Source organism: Caretta caretta, chromosome 6, assembly GCF_965140235.1.
Source record: "Caretta caretta isolate rCarCar2 chromosome 6, rCarCar1.hap1, whole genome shotgun sequence".
Lineage (NCBI taxonomy): Eukaryota > Metazoa > Chordata > Testudines > Cheloniidae > Caretta > Caretta caretta.
The window spans coordinates 118,212,609-118,229,955 of NC_134211.1; the positions used below are offsets into that span (position 1 = coordinate 118,212,609).

Here is a 17,347-nt window from a genome sequence, read left to right on the forward strand (position 1 = left end):
ATATAGTGGAGGGCCAGATTCTGACCCGATGTCAATGTAAATCAGGAGCATCTCCACTGAAGTGAATGGAGTTACATCAGTGTAAAATCAATATGGGACCAGAATCAGGTCTTTAGAAATTCTCTGACCACTGGTCAAATGAGCACAACTGGATAGTTCGTTTCTGAATAGTAACAAGAAGGTGGCACAGCGAGTAACTTTCAGCATCTACATGAGTGTATGTGTGCTCACACGCGCACACAAGGGCTCTCACACCGTTTTCATAGTGCAGACCCCACCTAATTAGACCGACTGACTCCTGAGTCCCCACGCTTTGCAAGCACATGGCCTACCTATCTCCCCTCTGCTCTGTGATCATGTAACAAGCCTGTGGCAATTACAGCAATTGCTTGCATGGAAAAGTAACACTAGGAAAGTATCAGAGTAGCAGCCGTGTTAGTCTGTATTGGCAAAAAGAAAAGGAGGACTTGTGGCACCTTAGAAACTAACCAATTTATTTGAGCATAAGCTTTCGTGAGCTACAGCTCACTTCATCGGATGCATTCAGTGGAAAATACAGGGGGGAGATTTATATACACAGAGAACATGAAACAATGGGTGTTATCATACACACTGTAAGGAGAGTGATCGCCTAAGATGAGCTAATACCAGCAGGAGAGCGGGGCAGGGGGTGGGGGGAAGAAAACCTTTTGTAGTGATTATCAAGGTGGGCGATTTCCAGCGGTTGACAAGAACATCTGAGGAACAGTGGGGGGGGGGTGTGGAATAAACATGGGGAAATAGTTTTACGTTGTGTAATGACCCATCCACTCCCAGTCTCTATTCAAGCCTAAGTTAATGGTATCCAGTTTGCAAATTAAACTGGACAGTCTCTACATAAAAGAATAAATGGACACAAATCAGAAGTCAAGAATTGTAACATTCATAAACCAGTCGGAGAACACTTCAATCTCTTTGGTCACTCGATTACAGACCTAAAAGTTGCAATTCTTCAACAAAAAAACCTTCAGAAACAGACTCCAACGAGAGACTGCTGAATTGGAATTAATTTGCAAACTGGATACAATTAACTTAGGCTTGAATAAAGACTGGGAGTGGATGGGTCATTACACAAAGTAAAACTATTTCCCCATGTTTATTCCCCCCACCCCCCACTGTTCCTCAGACGTTCTTGTCAACTGCTGGAAATGGCCCACCTTGATTATCACTACAAAAGGTTTTCTTCTTTCCTCACCCCTGCCGCTGCTCTCCTGCTGGTAATAGCTCATCTTAAGCGATCACTCTCCTTACAGTGTGTATGATAACACTCATTCTTTCATGTTCTCTGTGTATATAAATCTCCCCCCTGTATTTTCCATTGACTGCATCCAATGAAGTGAGCTGTAGCTCACGAAAGCTTATGCTCAGATAAATTGGTTAGTCTCTAAGGTGCCACAAGTCCTCCTTTTCTTTTTGCGAATACAGACTAACACGGCTGCTACTCTGAAAGATTTTTTTAATTCCTGTGGAAAAAAAGTTATAATCACAGTATCTGTTGTTGCTTTCCTTTCATCTCCCCCTTCCATCTGTGGAGCTCTAGGTGGTCGGCTCTCCAAGGACCACCAGCAAATGCTGCACAGTTAACAGTGTGGGAACACACCCACACATTATTCCACATGCTACATACTTTTAGACACCCCTCTCTCCACTCCTTTTCACAATGCCCCTTAGGCATGGGCGGATCTTTAAGTCCCTGAACTGACCCATACGTCCAACCCCCCACCCTCTCAAGATCCACTTCTGTCATGATGCCTACAGAAATCAGACACCTAATGCTGGCTAGGCTGTGGGACAGACAGAAACAGTATGGTATTTATATGTTCAAACACTTCATTAAGAAATAGTAATAATAATGCCTAGCTCTTACATAGTCACATCTGCTGATGAAAAGAGCTATCATTATCTCTATTTTACACATGGAAAAACTGAGGCACAGAGCAGTGACGTGACTTGCCCAAAGACAGCCAGCAGGCTAGCGGCAGCACCAGTGATAGGATCCAAGTCTCCTGGATCCCAGAGCAGTGCTCTAGCCATTACGTATGCTGCCTTTAAAAGAATTCAGAGCCACAAGCCTCTTCCAGGTAACTGCGTGACCTCATGGCAGTTACCCTCCTCCTTCCTCCCACTTGCTGCTTGTGTCACTCACTCGTGCTGTAGTGCTTCCAGTTAGATTCCACGCTCTTTGAGGCAGGGATCCAGTTCTAGGGGCTACTGCTAATGTAAGCAATGCTAACAGCAGCCATAACTTTACTGCTCTGGAAAGACACAAATCTCTTTCACTATTGATTGTGCTGTTGGAGGAAGACAGTCTACACAGTCTGTAAACTGACCACCATTTGCTTCCCCTTCCTCTTCCTCATTTATGAGTAGGCATAAGGGTTAGCCTGGTGTCAGTACGTGATGGTCACGGCCTCTGCTCCTACGACAGGTTCCATGGAGGACTCAGACAAAAGGGGACACTGAGAAAGCAAGGCAAAAACGCAGTGTTGCCAACCCTCATTATTTTATTCCAAGTCTTGTGACATTGGGTGTTTTCCTTAAAGCCCAGCTCCTGCAGTCAAGTAACTATGTAAAGATTTCACCCGTTTCTATCCCCTGTGGCTTAGGAGAAAAGTTTGAAAACACAAACTGAGGCACTCTAAGAGTTAAAAAACCCCAAGATAAATAAAAACCAATCCACCCCACCCCCATTTTGTTTACTTATGATTTTAAGTGGTCTCCTGATTTTTTTGGGGGGGTAAAACTTGTGATTTTTGAATGCTTGTGGGTTGGCAATATGGTAATTATTTGAGGAAAATGCAGAATTCTGTGCTTTTTTTCCTCTGTAAATTGTGTAAAGCAGAGTCAAGAGACCACAATTTTCTTCTCTGGCCTTCAGTTTGCGCTGTAAGATTGATCATTCTGCTCCACTTTGGAATAGGTCACATCAATATAAAAAGTGCTAAATCAAGATATAACACGAAGTGGATTGTCTTCTTTTATGAGTCACAGCACTGCAGCTTGTGGCTAGATATGGTAATGTACACAAGGGTTTGCCCTGTGCTTGTTACATATTCCTGCAAACAAGCTGGTTTCGCTCCTGAACTTTGCAGTTGAAGTACACTGCTCAGCAGTGCACATTGTAAACTTTCACCACTTCCAGGGTAAAAGTAACCCCATGCGAAGGGCCTGTGCAGCACTGTACACCCTCCAACTAAGGTGTACAGCTGAGTTCACTTTAGTTTCAAGTGGAGCACAGGTCTTGTACTGACCCTCTGCACAGGAACAAGATTCACCCTGCTTCCATTGTATAGATCAGAGGTTCTCAAACTGTGGTCCGTGGACCGCCAGAGGTCCGCGAGCGCCATACAGGTGGTCCGCAGATAGTTCCCTCTAAGGTGCGCACCTGGGCAGCCACACATGATAGAATGGCCATCCATCTAATTAGTTGAGCCACACAGGTATGGCTCCACTTATTCGGTGCCTGGACCCTGGAGAAGACGCACATGTAAGGTAGGGTGGTGGCCTTGGGGGAAACAGGAAGTAGGTGGGAGGAGGCAGTAGGGTGAGAAGAGGGGGTGGGGGGGAATTTGGGACATACAGGGCTGCAGCCGCCAGAGAAAGAGGAGACTTTCCCCAGCTCCAGGGCTGTGGCCGCCGGGGAGAGACAGCCCTCCTTCCCAGCCCCAGCTCTGTGGCTGCTGTGGCAGGGGAGAGGGCACATCCATTGCATTAGAAAGGTAAGACTACTGATATTAAAATAAGAGTTGTGTGCTTTCATTTGTAGAACAAAAAAACTTTAATTATTATTAAGGTTTTTTTATATAGCACTTTTATCTAAAGCGCTTTACAATAGTTAGCTAACGGTACAAACAACATTTGGAAAGATCATTAAGTGGTCCGCCGAGACCCTCCGCAATTTTCAAGTGGTCCGAGAAAAAAAAAGTTTGAGAACCACTGGTATAGTTCAAAGGGAAAATATTTCCTCTTTCCCCCCTCAACTCCTCCAGCAATGGCTATCGACTCCCGGGGGGAAACTGCACAAGCTAATCATGCTAAGGCTTAGCACCCCAGCAGTTAGTGCCTACTCCTTCTGTTCAGCTGCACACACTCTAACTCAAAACTGCTCTTGGCTGCTCCACCATGGCTTGGAGTGCACACACACTTGAAGAGAGACAATCAGTGGCAAAGCATCATGGTCCAGAATGCAGCTCATCATTAAGGTCAGAAAGAGGAATTCTAGTACTAGGCACAAAAGCCTCAAGTACCACAAATGACACTCACTGCGTAACAGTAATTACGAGTCATTGTTCTGGAGTTTCCCAATTAATACTTCTTTTTCCATAAAGATTCTTCAAGTGTATTGTTCCTTTCAGGAAGACACAGGCCCCTCTATTACAATCAAATCAGGACTAAAATGCCCAGATGTGTGTCTCAGATTCACAATGATGAAAACCGTATTTCACTCAACTCCTTTTGCCACTGTACAGCCAACTTCAGTCAAATCTTCGTTCAGATTCCTGGCACTGGAAGACATTCATTTATATATAAGGCTAACCTGAGAACCTACAATCTATGAACCAGGCAGATTTATTTTTCCTTCCAACTTTATTTTTATTGTTAGATAGGTCAACATTCAACAGCAAATCCAGCAAGGATATAAGTGAAGATTGTCATGTACATCAAATTCAGGGAGCCATTAAACTTCTTGGGACAGATTCTGAACTTATTCACATTAATGTAAGATCTGAGTTACTCCACTGCAGTCAATAAAGGTACTCCAGATGTACACTAGTGTAGTGGAGATTAAAATTTGATTCCCTACGTTTGCCCTTCAATTTGGCCAGTTATACAACCAATTTCAGTAGCGGACAGAAGAAGTGTTTCAACCATTCCAAACCCCACCTGAACTGGGATGGCTAGATTTCACTATTTCACCATATCTACCCGTCACCTACTTACTACCATAACAATTTACATCATAACAATAAGAAGCAGAGGTTTTTATTGAATCTGGCCCTTTAATAATAAAGGCAACCTTCCACCAAGAAGAATAAAGAAGAGAACTGAAAAACAGAATCACAAGTAATTTATATAGTGTAATAATATATACCCATACACATACGTATATACAAACACATATTTACCACAGCAAAAATCAAATTCCTTGGTAGAAAAAAATTCTACTTGTTAGCAGTAATATTTGGAGATTTCCTTAGTTACACTACTAACTACAGCTATCTCATAGAATGATTTCATCATAAACCACAGCTGCCTTGCTAGATTCAGACCACCTGGCAACCCCACTATCAGCCCAGATGGTAGGCTTCTGCAGGTGCCATATGATGTGATATGTAACCATTAGGTTTTGGTCCATTCTTTCATGTTATGTCTGTAAGAAATCCTGGTCCTTTTGCAAGCATATCTTATAATGGTCTTAAAAATACCTATATAATACATCAAAATTAACTCAACCATAGAAAAGCTGACATTTTGAATCGCTCTAACTTCAACTTTTCCTGACTGTTTTACTTTGTAAAGGAGAACATAGGCTCCGACAGTAATCTCCCATTGTAATTAATGATTACAATGTACTCCTCTTCGGTATCAGATTTAGCACCTCATTAACGTGTATGGTATTTTGCTTGTATGGCACAGCTGTAGTTAAAGTTGAATTAGTGTTTCCATTATAAAGCCATGTTTTCAAGGGTTTATTACTCAGTCGTAGAAGATTTACTTTGAAATGAAAATTGCCACCGAGTGCTTCAGCTTGGCAGCAATTTTATGCCTTCAAAATTTGGGAGGGGAAAAAAATCCACCCTGTTTATTAATAATTCACATTTTAAAAGGCATCGTAAATATATGTTTGCATGATAGTCTTTGACAGCTCAAAAGAATGTCGACACCTACACATTGCTGAGAGATGTCATTTTTTAAAAAAAGCCACACTCTTGTACTACTTGCCAGAAGAAAAAAAAAAAAAAAAGACTTAAAACTAATACGGTTAAATTTCTTTTAATATAGAAAAATCTATGCTAAAGTCATGTTAAATTTATGACACAGAGCCCCAAAAGAAAAGGGAAAAAATTACATGCAAGCTGAGCCCTCATTCTGGGTGAGTCCCAATGGCTTTGTTACTAAAAAGATTTACCGGCATGTCTAACTAAATTTATAAGTAGTCCCATTGACTGCTGTGTCAACTTGTGTCTAAGCATTTGTTTGCTTGTTATTAAAGCCCCAAAGTGGGTGGATCCCGGCCAACTGGATATAGCTACAGTGAAGTCCATGAGGTTTTACACAGGTCTGTGGTCAATCCACATGAAGAGAATGGCAGGATTGGGACCTAAGTCCTAACAGAGTTAGGCCCTTCTGTAACTAATCTTGAAGACTGGACATCTTGCTCCATCATTTAATTAAAAGCACGCTGAAGGATATATTCTGGCAGATAAACCCAAACACGTCTAAGATGCAACTGACTTTGCAAGCAAATCTGAGAAAAATATTAGACAGGTCAAATTCTAGCCTAGCAGCTTGGCAGTGCCTGTTTAAGGATAGATTTGTGCATGTTCGTATATATTTTTAAATATTTATTGTAGAACTTTCTGATACATGACAGGTAACTTCTATGAAATGTCCCCCATTACTGGCATTAACATTACCCTAGAGAATATTTACTTAGCATTTTTCCCTCCCACCATAACATTTAGGAAGCTACTGGCCAGATTTGCATGCAGTTCAGCACCTCCCACTGAGACACCTGTGGTCAGATTTTCAAAAGGGCTTACAGCTCCCAATGTAGCCATGTATTCAAGTGCTTAAATAGGAGAAGAGCTCTTCTGAAAAAATCAGTCTGGTTCTGTTGTAAGAACTGAGCACGTCTGAAAATGCCAGGTTACATGCCAACATTCTTAACCAAACCAAGAAAAGTAAAACTCCCCCATAAGCCTTCCTTCCAAGCTATTGTGACTCAGAGTGTCATCACGGATCTGCCTAATATACGTTTCTGGAATGGGACTAATGCAGGATGATATGTATGACAGCTAATGCCAGGAAGTCAGGATGGAAGCATCCTACACTGAGCAAACAACATTCCCATTGCTCTGAGGAAACACCAGAAATGCCCAGATTTTTCTGTTCTTTGCACTACCAAAGCACTCCCACAAGATAACAATGGAAAAATGTGTTTTCTCCAACGTTTTTCTTCCATTTTTCAAGAGAACATTGCTCAAGACAACAAAGAGGACAGGCCCCTTGTAGCAACTGTGTTATTCATTATATCTACTGTTAGAGTTTACGCCACCGCACCTCAAGCCCCAGCTATTTTCCCCACAAACAACATGGCTCTACTCTCTTCTTAATCAAAGCCTCAGTGAGTTTTTGTACATCAAAGTCACTGAGATAATGATGATGCTTACCCAGGCCCTCATGAACCCCCGACCTCTCTTTGTAGTGTTTTCGTCTCCCTGGTTGTTCCAAGCATGGGAGTCCACCTATCTTTTCGAAGCACAGTTTCTTGTTGATTAAGAGGAAAAGGACTGTGAGGAGGACAATAAAGACTCCAACTGCAGACAAGAACCCAATGGCCTCCGGAGTAACTAGTGACAAAAACAAAGAAATAAAATATTATTGCAACTGGAAATGCTTGTCCCCTAGCGAAGTGTGGTTAACTCACCTCCACCCCATTCCCATGCCCATGCCCTCCCAAATGCGTAAGAAGCCAAATTCAGCAGAATGCAGCCTGTAGTTAGTGGATGCAACCTCCATATTGGGCCAAATCTACTGGTGACATAAACAACGGGATAAATTCCACAATAAATCTGATTCTGCTCTCCCTCCGGGTCTGATACATAGTCCACTGAAGACAACGGAAAGACTCCCCTTGACTTCCACAGGCTTTGGATCGATCAGGTGCATACACCAGTGCAATTCCATTTACTTCAATAGGGTTACTCCCAATTCATGCGGGTGTAATCAGGCTCAGGCTCACTGGGGCAAAGTTGACCATGCATAAACCATGCATACACAGCCACACGCAAAGAGGGAGTGCTATGTCTTAAGGGTGACAAAACAGCATTTATCTTTTCAAGTTGGAAGGAGATTGAAGGAGAGATTTCATTTTCCTTGCGGCAGGTGAGAGGAGTAAGTGGCTGAACCTCTTGGCAGACAGAGAGGTACCGAAGGCAAATACCTTTGGACATTTTTTGCACTTCCTCCAAAAATACATAAGACCATCACAGATGGAGAATGTCTCTGGTACGGGAGAATTCCTTTGCCATTTACTAAGAACCTGGGAAATGTGTCTGTCTCTTCAATGTATCCTGTTAAAATGTTTTTCCTTTGTTGAAATAAGACACAAGCTCCAAAATCATGATTATAACTCTGAACAATACAAGGCCACATCCCCAGCAGGTGTAACTTGTTGCCGACTTCGGGCCTGGACCTCAATTAACTAGTGACATCACTGGCTCTACTTCAGCTGAGAAAGTGGCCCTGTAAGGCAACATTTGCATGTTAAACTGTAGAGAAACATTCTCTTATTTCTGCTTGTTGCATTCTGCCTGAGCCGTTGGCTCTGGAAAGAATTAAAAGCTTTTCTGCTATCATCTGTAAAGCAGTCTCGCATCACGCACATTGAAATGCCAAAAGCAAGGACAGACATTACACAGATCATCTAGTACAGGTGGCAAAAGCACATATGTCAAAAAGCGTAAGCACCATCTGCAAAATAATTCAACATATTCCAGTCATTAATAAATTAACATCAGATGGCTGCGAAGTTCAGTTGCACAGTTCAAGTCAAAGACCCCATCAAAATGAAACATTGGTGGCATATGCTGATTTTGAAGCTATGGCTCACTGAAGAGGCAGGCAGCAAGAAACAAGACAACCAGAGTCAGCACCGCATATCATGTACTCAACTAGAGGTTTACAAGATTTGATTGAGCAAGTATTCAGGGGTGAAGAGGACTGAATTGTCTTCAGTTCCTGTACTGACAGCAGATAGTGGGACTGCAGGAGGGAAGGTTATAAACAACAGACTGATGTGGCTAATTAGAAACAAAAAATCACAACTTCTCAGAAACAAGCCACACTGAAAAAACATTAACACGGCTTGGAATGAAACCCGGCAAAGCCGAGAAATGCCGAGGTAAAGCAGAAACTGGTGAGTTGATTCTGATCTTGCTCACACCAGTCTGAACAAGCCGTAGCTCCTCCAAGTCTATGCTTTACTTGCCCTCTTCCCCCTAGGTACTGAGGCATGTAACTGGTCCAGTTCCACCATGCAATAATGATCTTTTGGACCAGTCCAGCAGCAAAAAAGGGTCGGTCTGTAAAGAGGGCGAATCTCTCAGCCAGGAAACCATCTCAGTGTACAGGCTTCCCGGGATGGCTTTCTGTGTCCCAACTCTGCCCCTGCCCCTTCCCCACCCCCACTCCATTCCCTGGAGGAAGGGGTATCCTGGGGCAGGGCCATGGAAGGAGGTGAGGCAGCCGTGCCATTGCACCCCTGCTCTTTTCACCTGCTGCAACAGCCCTTAGGTGGCTGTGGTAGCTAAGCAGAAGTTAGAACAGCTTGGTGGCACAACTCTGGAATAGAAAGAGGTGCAAGGCTGGCGTAAAACCTCCTTTGCCCTTCCCCCCGCCCCCACTGACCCCTTTCCTTCACCGAATACAGCTCTGGCAGGAAAAAGAACGGTAGCCATGTATGCAAGCCCCACTTCTCCTCCCATCCTCTGACTGTCTCAGCTGGCATATCTGGGGAATACGTTTAACGTAAGCTTTCGAGTTGGAGACTTGACCACAGGGTTTTTTAGTGATCTGAGGGGGAGGGAGTGATGTCTAATGGCTGCAGGAGGAGATGTTATTGTCATGAGCAGGACACAAAATGATGAATGCCTAAGGCGCTTCCAATCTGTCAGGCGCCCGGGTTCTGGCCACTAGACCTTGAACTTGGCTGAGGCACTCGATCTCTCTGGCTGAGTCTCCAATAGCTGGCTTCCATTTTCTCCCGCTGACAGGGCCCCAATCTGCCTCCAATGTTCTGAAGAATATGCAGTCTAAACCTGCTCAGAGCAGGTGTAAATGTCATGGTGACAAACACACCAACACTGCCTTGTCTACAGTAGGGCTCCAATCGCTGCACCCTTTGGTGGGGCTACCAAGCTGCTAGCAAGAGGGGTCAGCTTCCTAGAAAAAAACAAAAACCACAGTGAAGACCACACCTCTGGGCCTCAGTTTGTGGCCTGGATAGAACAGCTTCTTACTGTGGCTGTCTGAAAGGACTGGTGGGGAGCTCCAGGCCACGTTATGACTTGGTATCCGCCCAAACTGGGGTGAAGCTGCTCTTATAGTGGAGGAGGTTATGCCCCACAAACACAGGTCTGAGAGGCTCTTCTTCTCAAACTGGCAAGGAGAGAGTCGATACGCATATCTGCCTGTTTGCTGCCAGGGAGAAAAGGGGCAAGACTTGTGCGGAAAGTGGGGGGTGTCCATGCTGCAGGGGCTGAACTTATTCCAGCAACAAACTGCAATAAGAGTCATGGGGAAAACCAGGGCCACTCTGGTCTCCCCTATCCCTGGACAGGTTAGCTGCAAAAGGTGGGAGGCATCTGCCACCAGAACTCATCAAAAGCCTCTCTTCTCCTGCATGTGGAAACCACCACGTTACCTGTGCTGAGTGCCAGCAATCTGTGCCTTAGTGCCTCTGAGCGAGGTGCACATGATAGCATTTGAATGCTGTATCTGGGAAGAGACATTCAGCTCAATGCATCTGGTGGCCAGTTGGGATAATGTACCCTGTTGTGCGGGTAGCCAAGCTCATGCTGTATGACATGTGCATCAATCAGCACAAGAAATAAAGTTCCAGACACACACCTGTGCGCGTATCCTAATTGCTTTCCAGATTTCCCAACCCTTCTTTCCTGTCATTCCTCAGCTGACGGGTTATTCTTCACACTCACGCCTCGGGGCTGAAAGCAAGTGTGAGAAATTGCGCCAAAAGGTTTTTCTGTTTTTGGGTTTTTTTGCACTTCTGTTACCTCACCCAAAAGATTATGAACAACAGGAACAAAAGTTTGCAGCCACCATTGTTTATATACCATCATAGGGGCTTCACAGACAAGTGAAAAGGAGCAGATTTTGACCGCAGTGGGTACGGCCTAAGTTAGACAGAAAGAGATGACAGAGCCTCGGAGCAAGTGAAGAAACACCATGACAGGAAACATGCTCTTGTAGTTAAGGCACTGCACGGAGACTCAGGAGATCTGTGTTCTGTCCTTGGCTCTAGCACTGAGTTCCTGTGTGACCTTGGGAAAGTCACTTCATCCCTCTATGCCTCAGTTCCTTTTCTGTAAAGTGGAGATAATCGTACCCTGCTACCTGCCAGCAGTGCTGTGAGGATAAACTAATTACAAAGGTGTGACATGCACACGTATTCTAGTGGTGGAGCTATGTCAGCAGAAAGATGATAGTATGAGATTGAGATGTGCTTTGTTATAGACACTTTCCATTTTGTCATCCCCTGCCCCCGCTTTTTTAATTAAATGCTTTAATATGATGGTGGGTGCAAATTACGTCTCCCAACTGCATACATTGTTTTTGCACATGCAATTGTTCATGCACAGTCTAGAAAACCGGAGCACACCATTTAAGGGATTAAATCTGGAGAAAAGGAGGTCTGTGATGGAAGCGAGATTTATAAGCAATATCTGAAGGCGGATGTTCCAGGCATAGGGTGCTACAATCCTGTCACTATTGTACCCACACTAACAAACTACCTTTGCATTGGGAGTGACTACACTATGCAGAGAAGGAACTATCCAGTATACCAGGGGTAAAATCGTGGCCCCACTGAAGTCAACAGGAGCGTTGCCCCTAACTTCAGTTGGGGCCGGGGGGAGGGGAGGAGAGGGAGTCAGGATTTCAAGCCTGCTGTATGGCTTGGTGTGAGTTTCACAGCCATTTTAGAAACACACTGAGCTCCTTCACCTAGAACAGGAAAACACACACTGGAAATTTCTCAGTGCACCTAACACATACATAGTACTTCCACTGGCTGGAGAGTGTACAAGGAAAAATCTTATTCCAGTTCATCACAGCTGGCCTGCCAAGGATTAAATTCTGAATAAAATCTTATTCCAGACAATGGTTCTTTCATTCCAATTGATTCCAAGCTTTCTGCAATAGGAGTATTTACTGGTACTTTTTAATTACAACCCCCCCCCCATAAATTGTCTGTTTTACTGCCTGTGCTAATTACATTTCATTATATATTTGGAGTAAGCTATTATTTTCCTGCTGGTTCCCATGGCTTTCTTCATTATCAACCGCTAATTGTCTAGCATGCACATAGGATTGCGAGCTAAGTAGGCTGTCGTGTGGGCAGAAGTTCGAGGGAAAGCTGCGTGGCATTAGAAATGAGCATTATTATTAGTGTGGCATATTAGAAAGTTTCCACCTACTTGTATGCCCACATAATTTGTTGCACATCATCCCTATCAACAATGTCACCGCGCAACGAGGCACAGGAGGCCATCTGTACTGAGCTTTACGCTCGACAATTAGCAGCAGCTATCGAGGGACGATGGTGTGGGGCCAAATAGCTCCTGCAACGACAGTGGAGATATAGGTCTGCCAATGGAGTAATGAACACAGCGAGGGCCCTTTTAAGGGCTCCATTTATCCTTGGCCAGCAGCGCACGAATCCCAGGATGTAATCTGGGCTCATCCCATCTGTCTGCAGGCCAGGGTCAAGTTCATAAAGGGAAATAAAAACAACGCATGCATTCTGGAGTGAATTTACAGAATAACTGTCTCAGAGGTTTTCGGTAGCCAGTGCTAATGCTAATTCGATTTGAACAAGATCCTGAAGAATCCATACCTATGTGAGCTCAGGAAGTGCGATGGAGACTATTATAGCAACCACCAGAGTATGCAGAATTTCACAAATTTAGGTCAAGACAGAGTTTTAGGAGCAACTTCCTTACAAAGGGAACTGCTATGCCAGGGAGCACACATGACTGATGCTCTGAGCCACGGTTATCAGCATGGAGCAGGTGGCAGTTTTATTCATGTGCGTTGCATACACAATGTACAAACACTTCAGAAATAAAATGTGTTTTCACAGGATTGCAGCTCTCTTCTGATATCTAGCTCAAACAAGACAGAGCCAGAGCCTGACCCTTCGTGGCAGCTCACACCAGGATGAAATGGTTGCATAACTCTTCTGTAAATATATTACCAGAAATGAAATCAAACAGACCAAATTCAGCCTTGGGGAGGGAGGGTGCAACTCCCAATTCAGGTTGCATTTCACTCAGGCTGAATTTGGCTCCATGTATTTTTATGCACTGCTTACGCCCCAGATAGCAGGATGCCTCTCAGCCCCTTCATAAAGGGACAACGAGCCTGATTCTGTTCTCACTGAAATCAGTTGCAAAACTCCCACTGGCATCAATGGGAGTAAGGCCAATCCCAGCGGCTTTGTTCTTGGTAATATATTTGCAGGCCGCCTTTGAAGGATCATGTTGCTTTGAGAGCTATGGTTTGTCGCAGACATGCCTGTTTTAGAGTAACAGGGATAATAAAGTAACTTCTATCTATCTCAGGTGCTTGTATAATACTTGTCACCATAGGATCTGAGCACCTCACAGTCTTTATTTTATTTATCCTCAACACTGCTGTGAGGTAGGACAGTGCTGTTAGCCCCATTGTACAGATGGGAACTGAGGCACAGAGAGGCTAAGTGACTTGCGCCAAGTCACCCAGGAAGTCTGAAACAGACCCAAATCTCCCAAGTCCCAGCCCACCCTAACCATGGGACCATTCTTTCAGGCAAACAAGAATACACCTGTAGGTGGCTACAGTACAGCATTTGGCTTCCTATTTGGGACTGTTAGGAACAACATTTTCAAGTCAACAACTGTCCCCCTCCACTCTGTCAGGAACAGGTGTCTACGTCTCTCCCTCCACCCCCTAAAGCAGGCCACACTGCCTGCATCATCAGCCACATCATGCTTAGACCAACATTTAACGTTTAAAGCCGATTTCTGGGTCGGTGTTTACCTTGCATCTACAGGAAGATGCTCCGGCATGTGGAGGGCACCCAAAAGCCTTTGTATGCTTTGTTGGGTCAATCAGGAGGACCAAGAATAATGATCTGTGCCTTCCCAAGAGACACAGAGTACGCATCTTCACACTGCAGTACTCAGAACTCTTTTTCTTTCCCATAGCAAACGTTGGCAACTAGCAAAGGACATCTCAGGGTAACCGAAAATTGGCTATTGAACCCCTCACCTCTCCAGCACCCGTTCAAATGCAGAGCATGGAGAGCATGCCTGAAAAAGGTTACCATCTGATGCTCTACATCAGGATGGCCAACCTGAGCCTGAGAAGGAGCTAGAATTTACCAATGTACATTGCTAAAGAGCCACAGTAATACGTCAGCAGCCCACATCAGTTCCCCCCCCCAAGTTCCCAGTGCCTCCCACCCACCGGCAGCCCCGCCGATCAGCGCCTCCCTTTCCCTCCCACACTGCCCAATCAGCTGTTTCGTGGCATGCAGGAGGCTCGGGGGGCCGGGGAGGCGAGACAAACTCAGGGGAGGGGGCGGGAAGGGGTGGAGTGGGGGCAGGGCCTGTGGCAGAGCCAGGGGTTGAGCAGTGAGCACCCCCAGCACACTGGAAAGTTGGCACCTGTAGCTCCAGCCCCGGAGTCGGTACCTATACAAGGAGCTGCATATTAACTTCTGAAAAGCCGCATGTGGCTCCGGAGCCACAGGTTGGCCATCCCTAGTCTACATCAATGGAGTCTGGCAGTCTCGGTCCATCTCCCAGTCGACAGGTATCCATATCCCTCACACACATCATAGTTGACACGAATTGTCAACCTTATCAATGGTCTCATAAGAGACCCCAATTCAGAAAGATACTTAAAGTGCACATGCTTCAGTCAGCCAGAAAGATCAAGGACTGAAGGAGGACAGAAACCATTCTCAACCATTGTTGCCAAGAAGGCCAATGGCATTTTGGGATGTATAAGTAGGGGCATAGCGAGCAGATCGAGGGACGTGATCGAGGGACGTGATCGTTCCCCTCTATTCGACATTGGTGAGGCCTCATCTGGAGTACTGTGTCCAGTTTTGGGCCCCACACTTCAAGAAGGATGTGGATAAATTGGAGAGAGTCCAGCGAAGGGCAACAAAAATGATTAGGGGTCTGGAACACATGAGTTATGAGGAGAGGCTGAGGGAGCTGGGATTGTTTAGCCTGCAGAAGAGAAGAATGAGGGGGGATTTGATTGCTGCTTTCAACTACCTGAAAGGGGGTTCCAAAGAGGATGGCTCTAGACTGTTCTCAATGGTAGCAGATGACAGAACGAGGAGTAATGGTCTCAAGTTGCAGTGGGGGAGGTTTAGATTGGATATTAGGAAAAACTTTTTCACTAAGAGGGTGGTGAAACACTGGAATGCATTACCTAGGGAGGTGGTAGAATCTCCTTCCTTAGAGGTTTTTAAGGTCAGGCTTGACAAAGCCCTGGCTGGGATGATTTAACTGGGATTTGGTCCTGCTTCGAGCAGGGGGTTGGACTAGATGACCTTCTGGGGTCCCTTCCAACCCTTATATTCTATGATTCTTTGATTCATTCACATTTTTAGAGGTGGTCCCTCCAGGTCAGAGCTGAGGCACATTGGCAGGTCAGCATGGGGAAGCGCGCACTACTGTTGCTTGTCCTGCAAATAAGTATGAACACTTCAGTTTCCAGGCCTGTCAGTCTGCAACCTTCCTTGAACACTAAAGTCATACCACTTTTTTTTAAAGACAGCTCCCTCATTACCAAGGTACCACTAATGCAGTATTTTGAGACAGTGAGGGGATAACATGCATCACTGTGATGATGCATCCATCAATTGCTATCCTCTCAAAGAGTAAATAAGCAAGCACTCAAACACAGACTTTAACGAATATGCCCACACCCCCACCGTTTGCTCTTCCATTACTCATTTCCTTCCTTGTGACACTAACAGCAACATGAGCTCATAAGAAACCAAACTCTCGCATTCGTGCCTGCCTGCTCTACACATTGAAAGCATGAGGTGATTGCTCCAGAATTCCCACAAACATCCCCTGCTCGTTTCCTCCTGCACTAACAGAGGCTTACCAAGAATGACCCACCCTCCCCTCAAGGACAAAAGAAGAAAAAAGGTCATTCTGATGGTCTCGTTTGTCTCACCTGGACTTGATAAGCTGTAAGAGAGAGAGGCCTTGTTACCACCACGCACCCCACATCTGTCTCTTATAACCTGTACAGCCACCCACAGAACTCTTTGCAAGGGACTTCTATTAATAAAAGGAAACAAACATTTTGGCGTGTGAGGTTTATTATTTTCTCGGATTTGGTGGGTGGCAAAGAATGAGCTAACCCTAATTAGAATACTCCTGCTCACATTATTCTCATCCTACAAACGCCAATCTTCCTAGTCTCACCTCTTTGACCCCAAACGTGACAACTCACCCGCAGCCAAAGGCTGGACAGCAGCTCCCTTCAAAGACCTGAATAAACCCTATTCCATCATCAATTGACCAAGGATGATAACCAGTAAACCTTCTGCTGAAGGCTGAGTGTGTTGCCTTGGCAATCTGCCTGACCTCCATTGCCCCAGGGAGTGAAAATGTGCTGCCAATAAGAGATTGCAACTAATCAACTCAATCTCTCAATAGTTATAGGGTTTCCCATCTCTGGATGGCAGGCCGTGTGCCCAGACGGAGCAGAGCACTCTGAATACAGACCTGGCTTTTACCCTTTCCTAGCTCTCTCCTTAGGCTGCAGTCTTCTCCTGGTGGTTACATAGTGAGAAGAAAAACGAGGCCAGGGTGTACTTATTAAGCCTGCTTGAGAACTCTCTGTTCTGGGCTTTGGCGGGTGTTTCTAATTGCCTAGAAGAGCCATTTCAGCATAGGCAGCTATGGAAGGGAAGGGGAGGAGACCATTTGCTGTGCGAGAGCGAGCTGAACATCATACCTATGAAAGGATTTGTGCTGTAAATGACGCCACTGCCGGGGGCCACGGAGTGAGCTGTGCTGCAGTCTGCCTTTTAGATGCCTGGCAGAGTTCTACGTGTACCACAAGTTCAGAGGGATGTGTCACAGATGCGCCAAGCTCTATCCACACTCGCGCTTGGTTGGTTCCCATTAAACACTCACTTGTAATAGGCCATGGATTTTCACTGTGGCTGGGTGCAACCACGCGTTTTAGCATGTAGTTACAGAAGGAAGGCAAGGGATCGGTAAACCCTGTCACCCCTCGGAAGCAGTTTAGTATGAGGGTATAA

The 17,347-nt window shown here is 45.1% G+C and overlaps 1 protein-coding gene across 4 annotated transcripts in view; it reads right to left on the reverse strand.

The window, feature by feature from the left end:
- SYT16 (synaptotagmin 16) overlaps window positions 1-17,347 on the reverse strand; it is a 143,472-nt gene that overhangs the window by 60,761 nt on the left and 65,364 nt on the right. For 2 of the 4 annotated variants that reach the window (XM_048855741.2, XM_048855740.2), the window contains exon 2: window positions 7,434-7,613. In XM_048855741.2, the coding sequence (XP_048711698.1) occupies window positions 7,434-7,613 (180 nt within the window). Of the gene's footprint in view, window positions 1-7,433; window positions 7,614-17,347 lie in introns of those variants that run through there. The other 2 variants (XM_048855739.2, XM_048855738.2) reach the window with 1 other exon arrangement.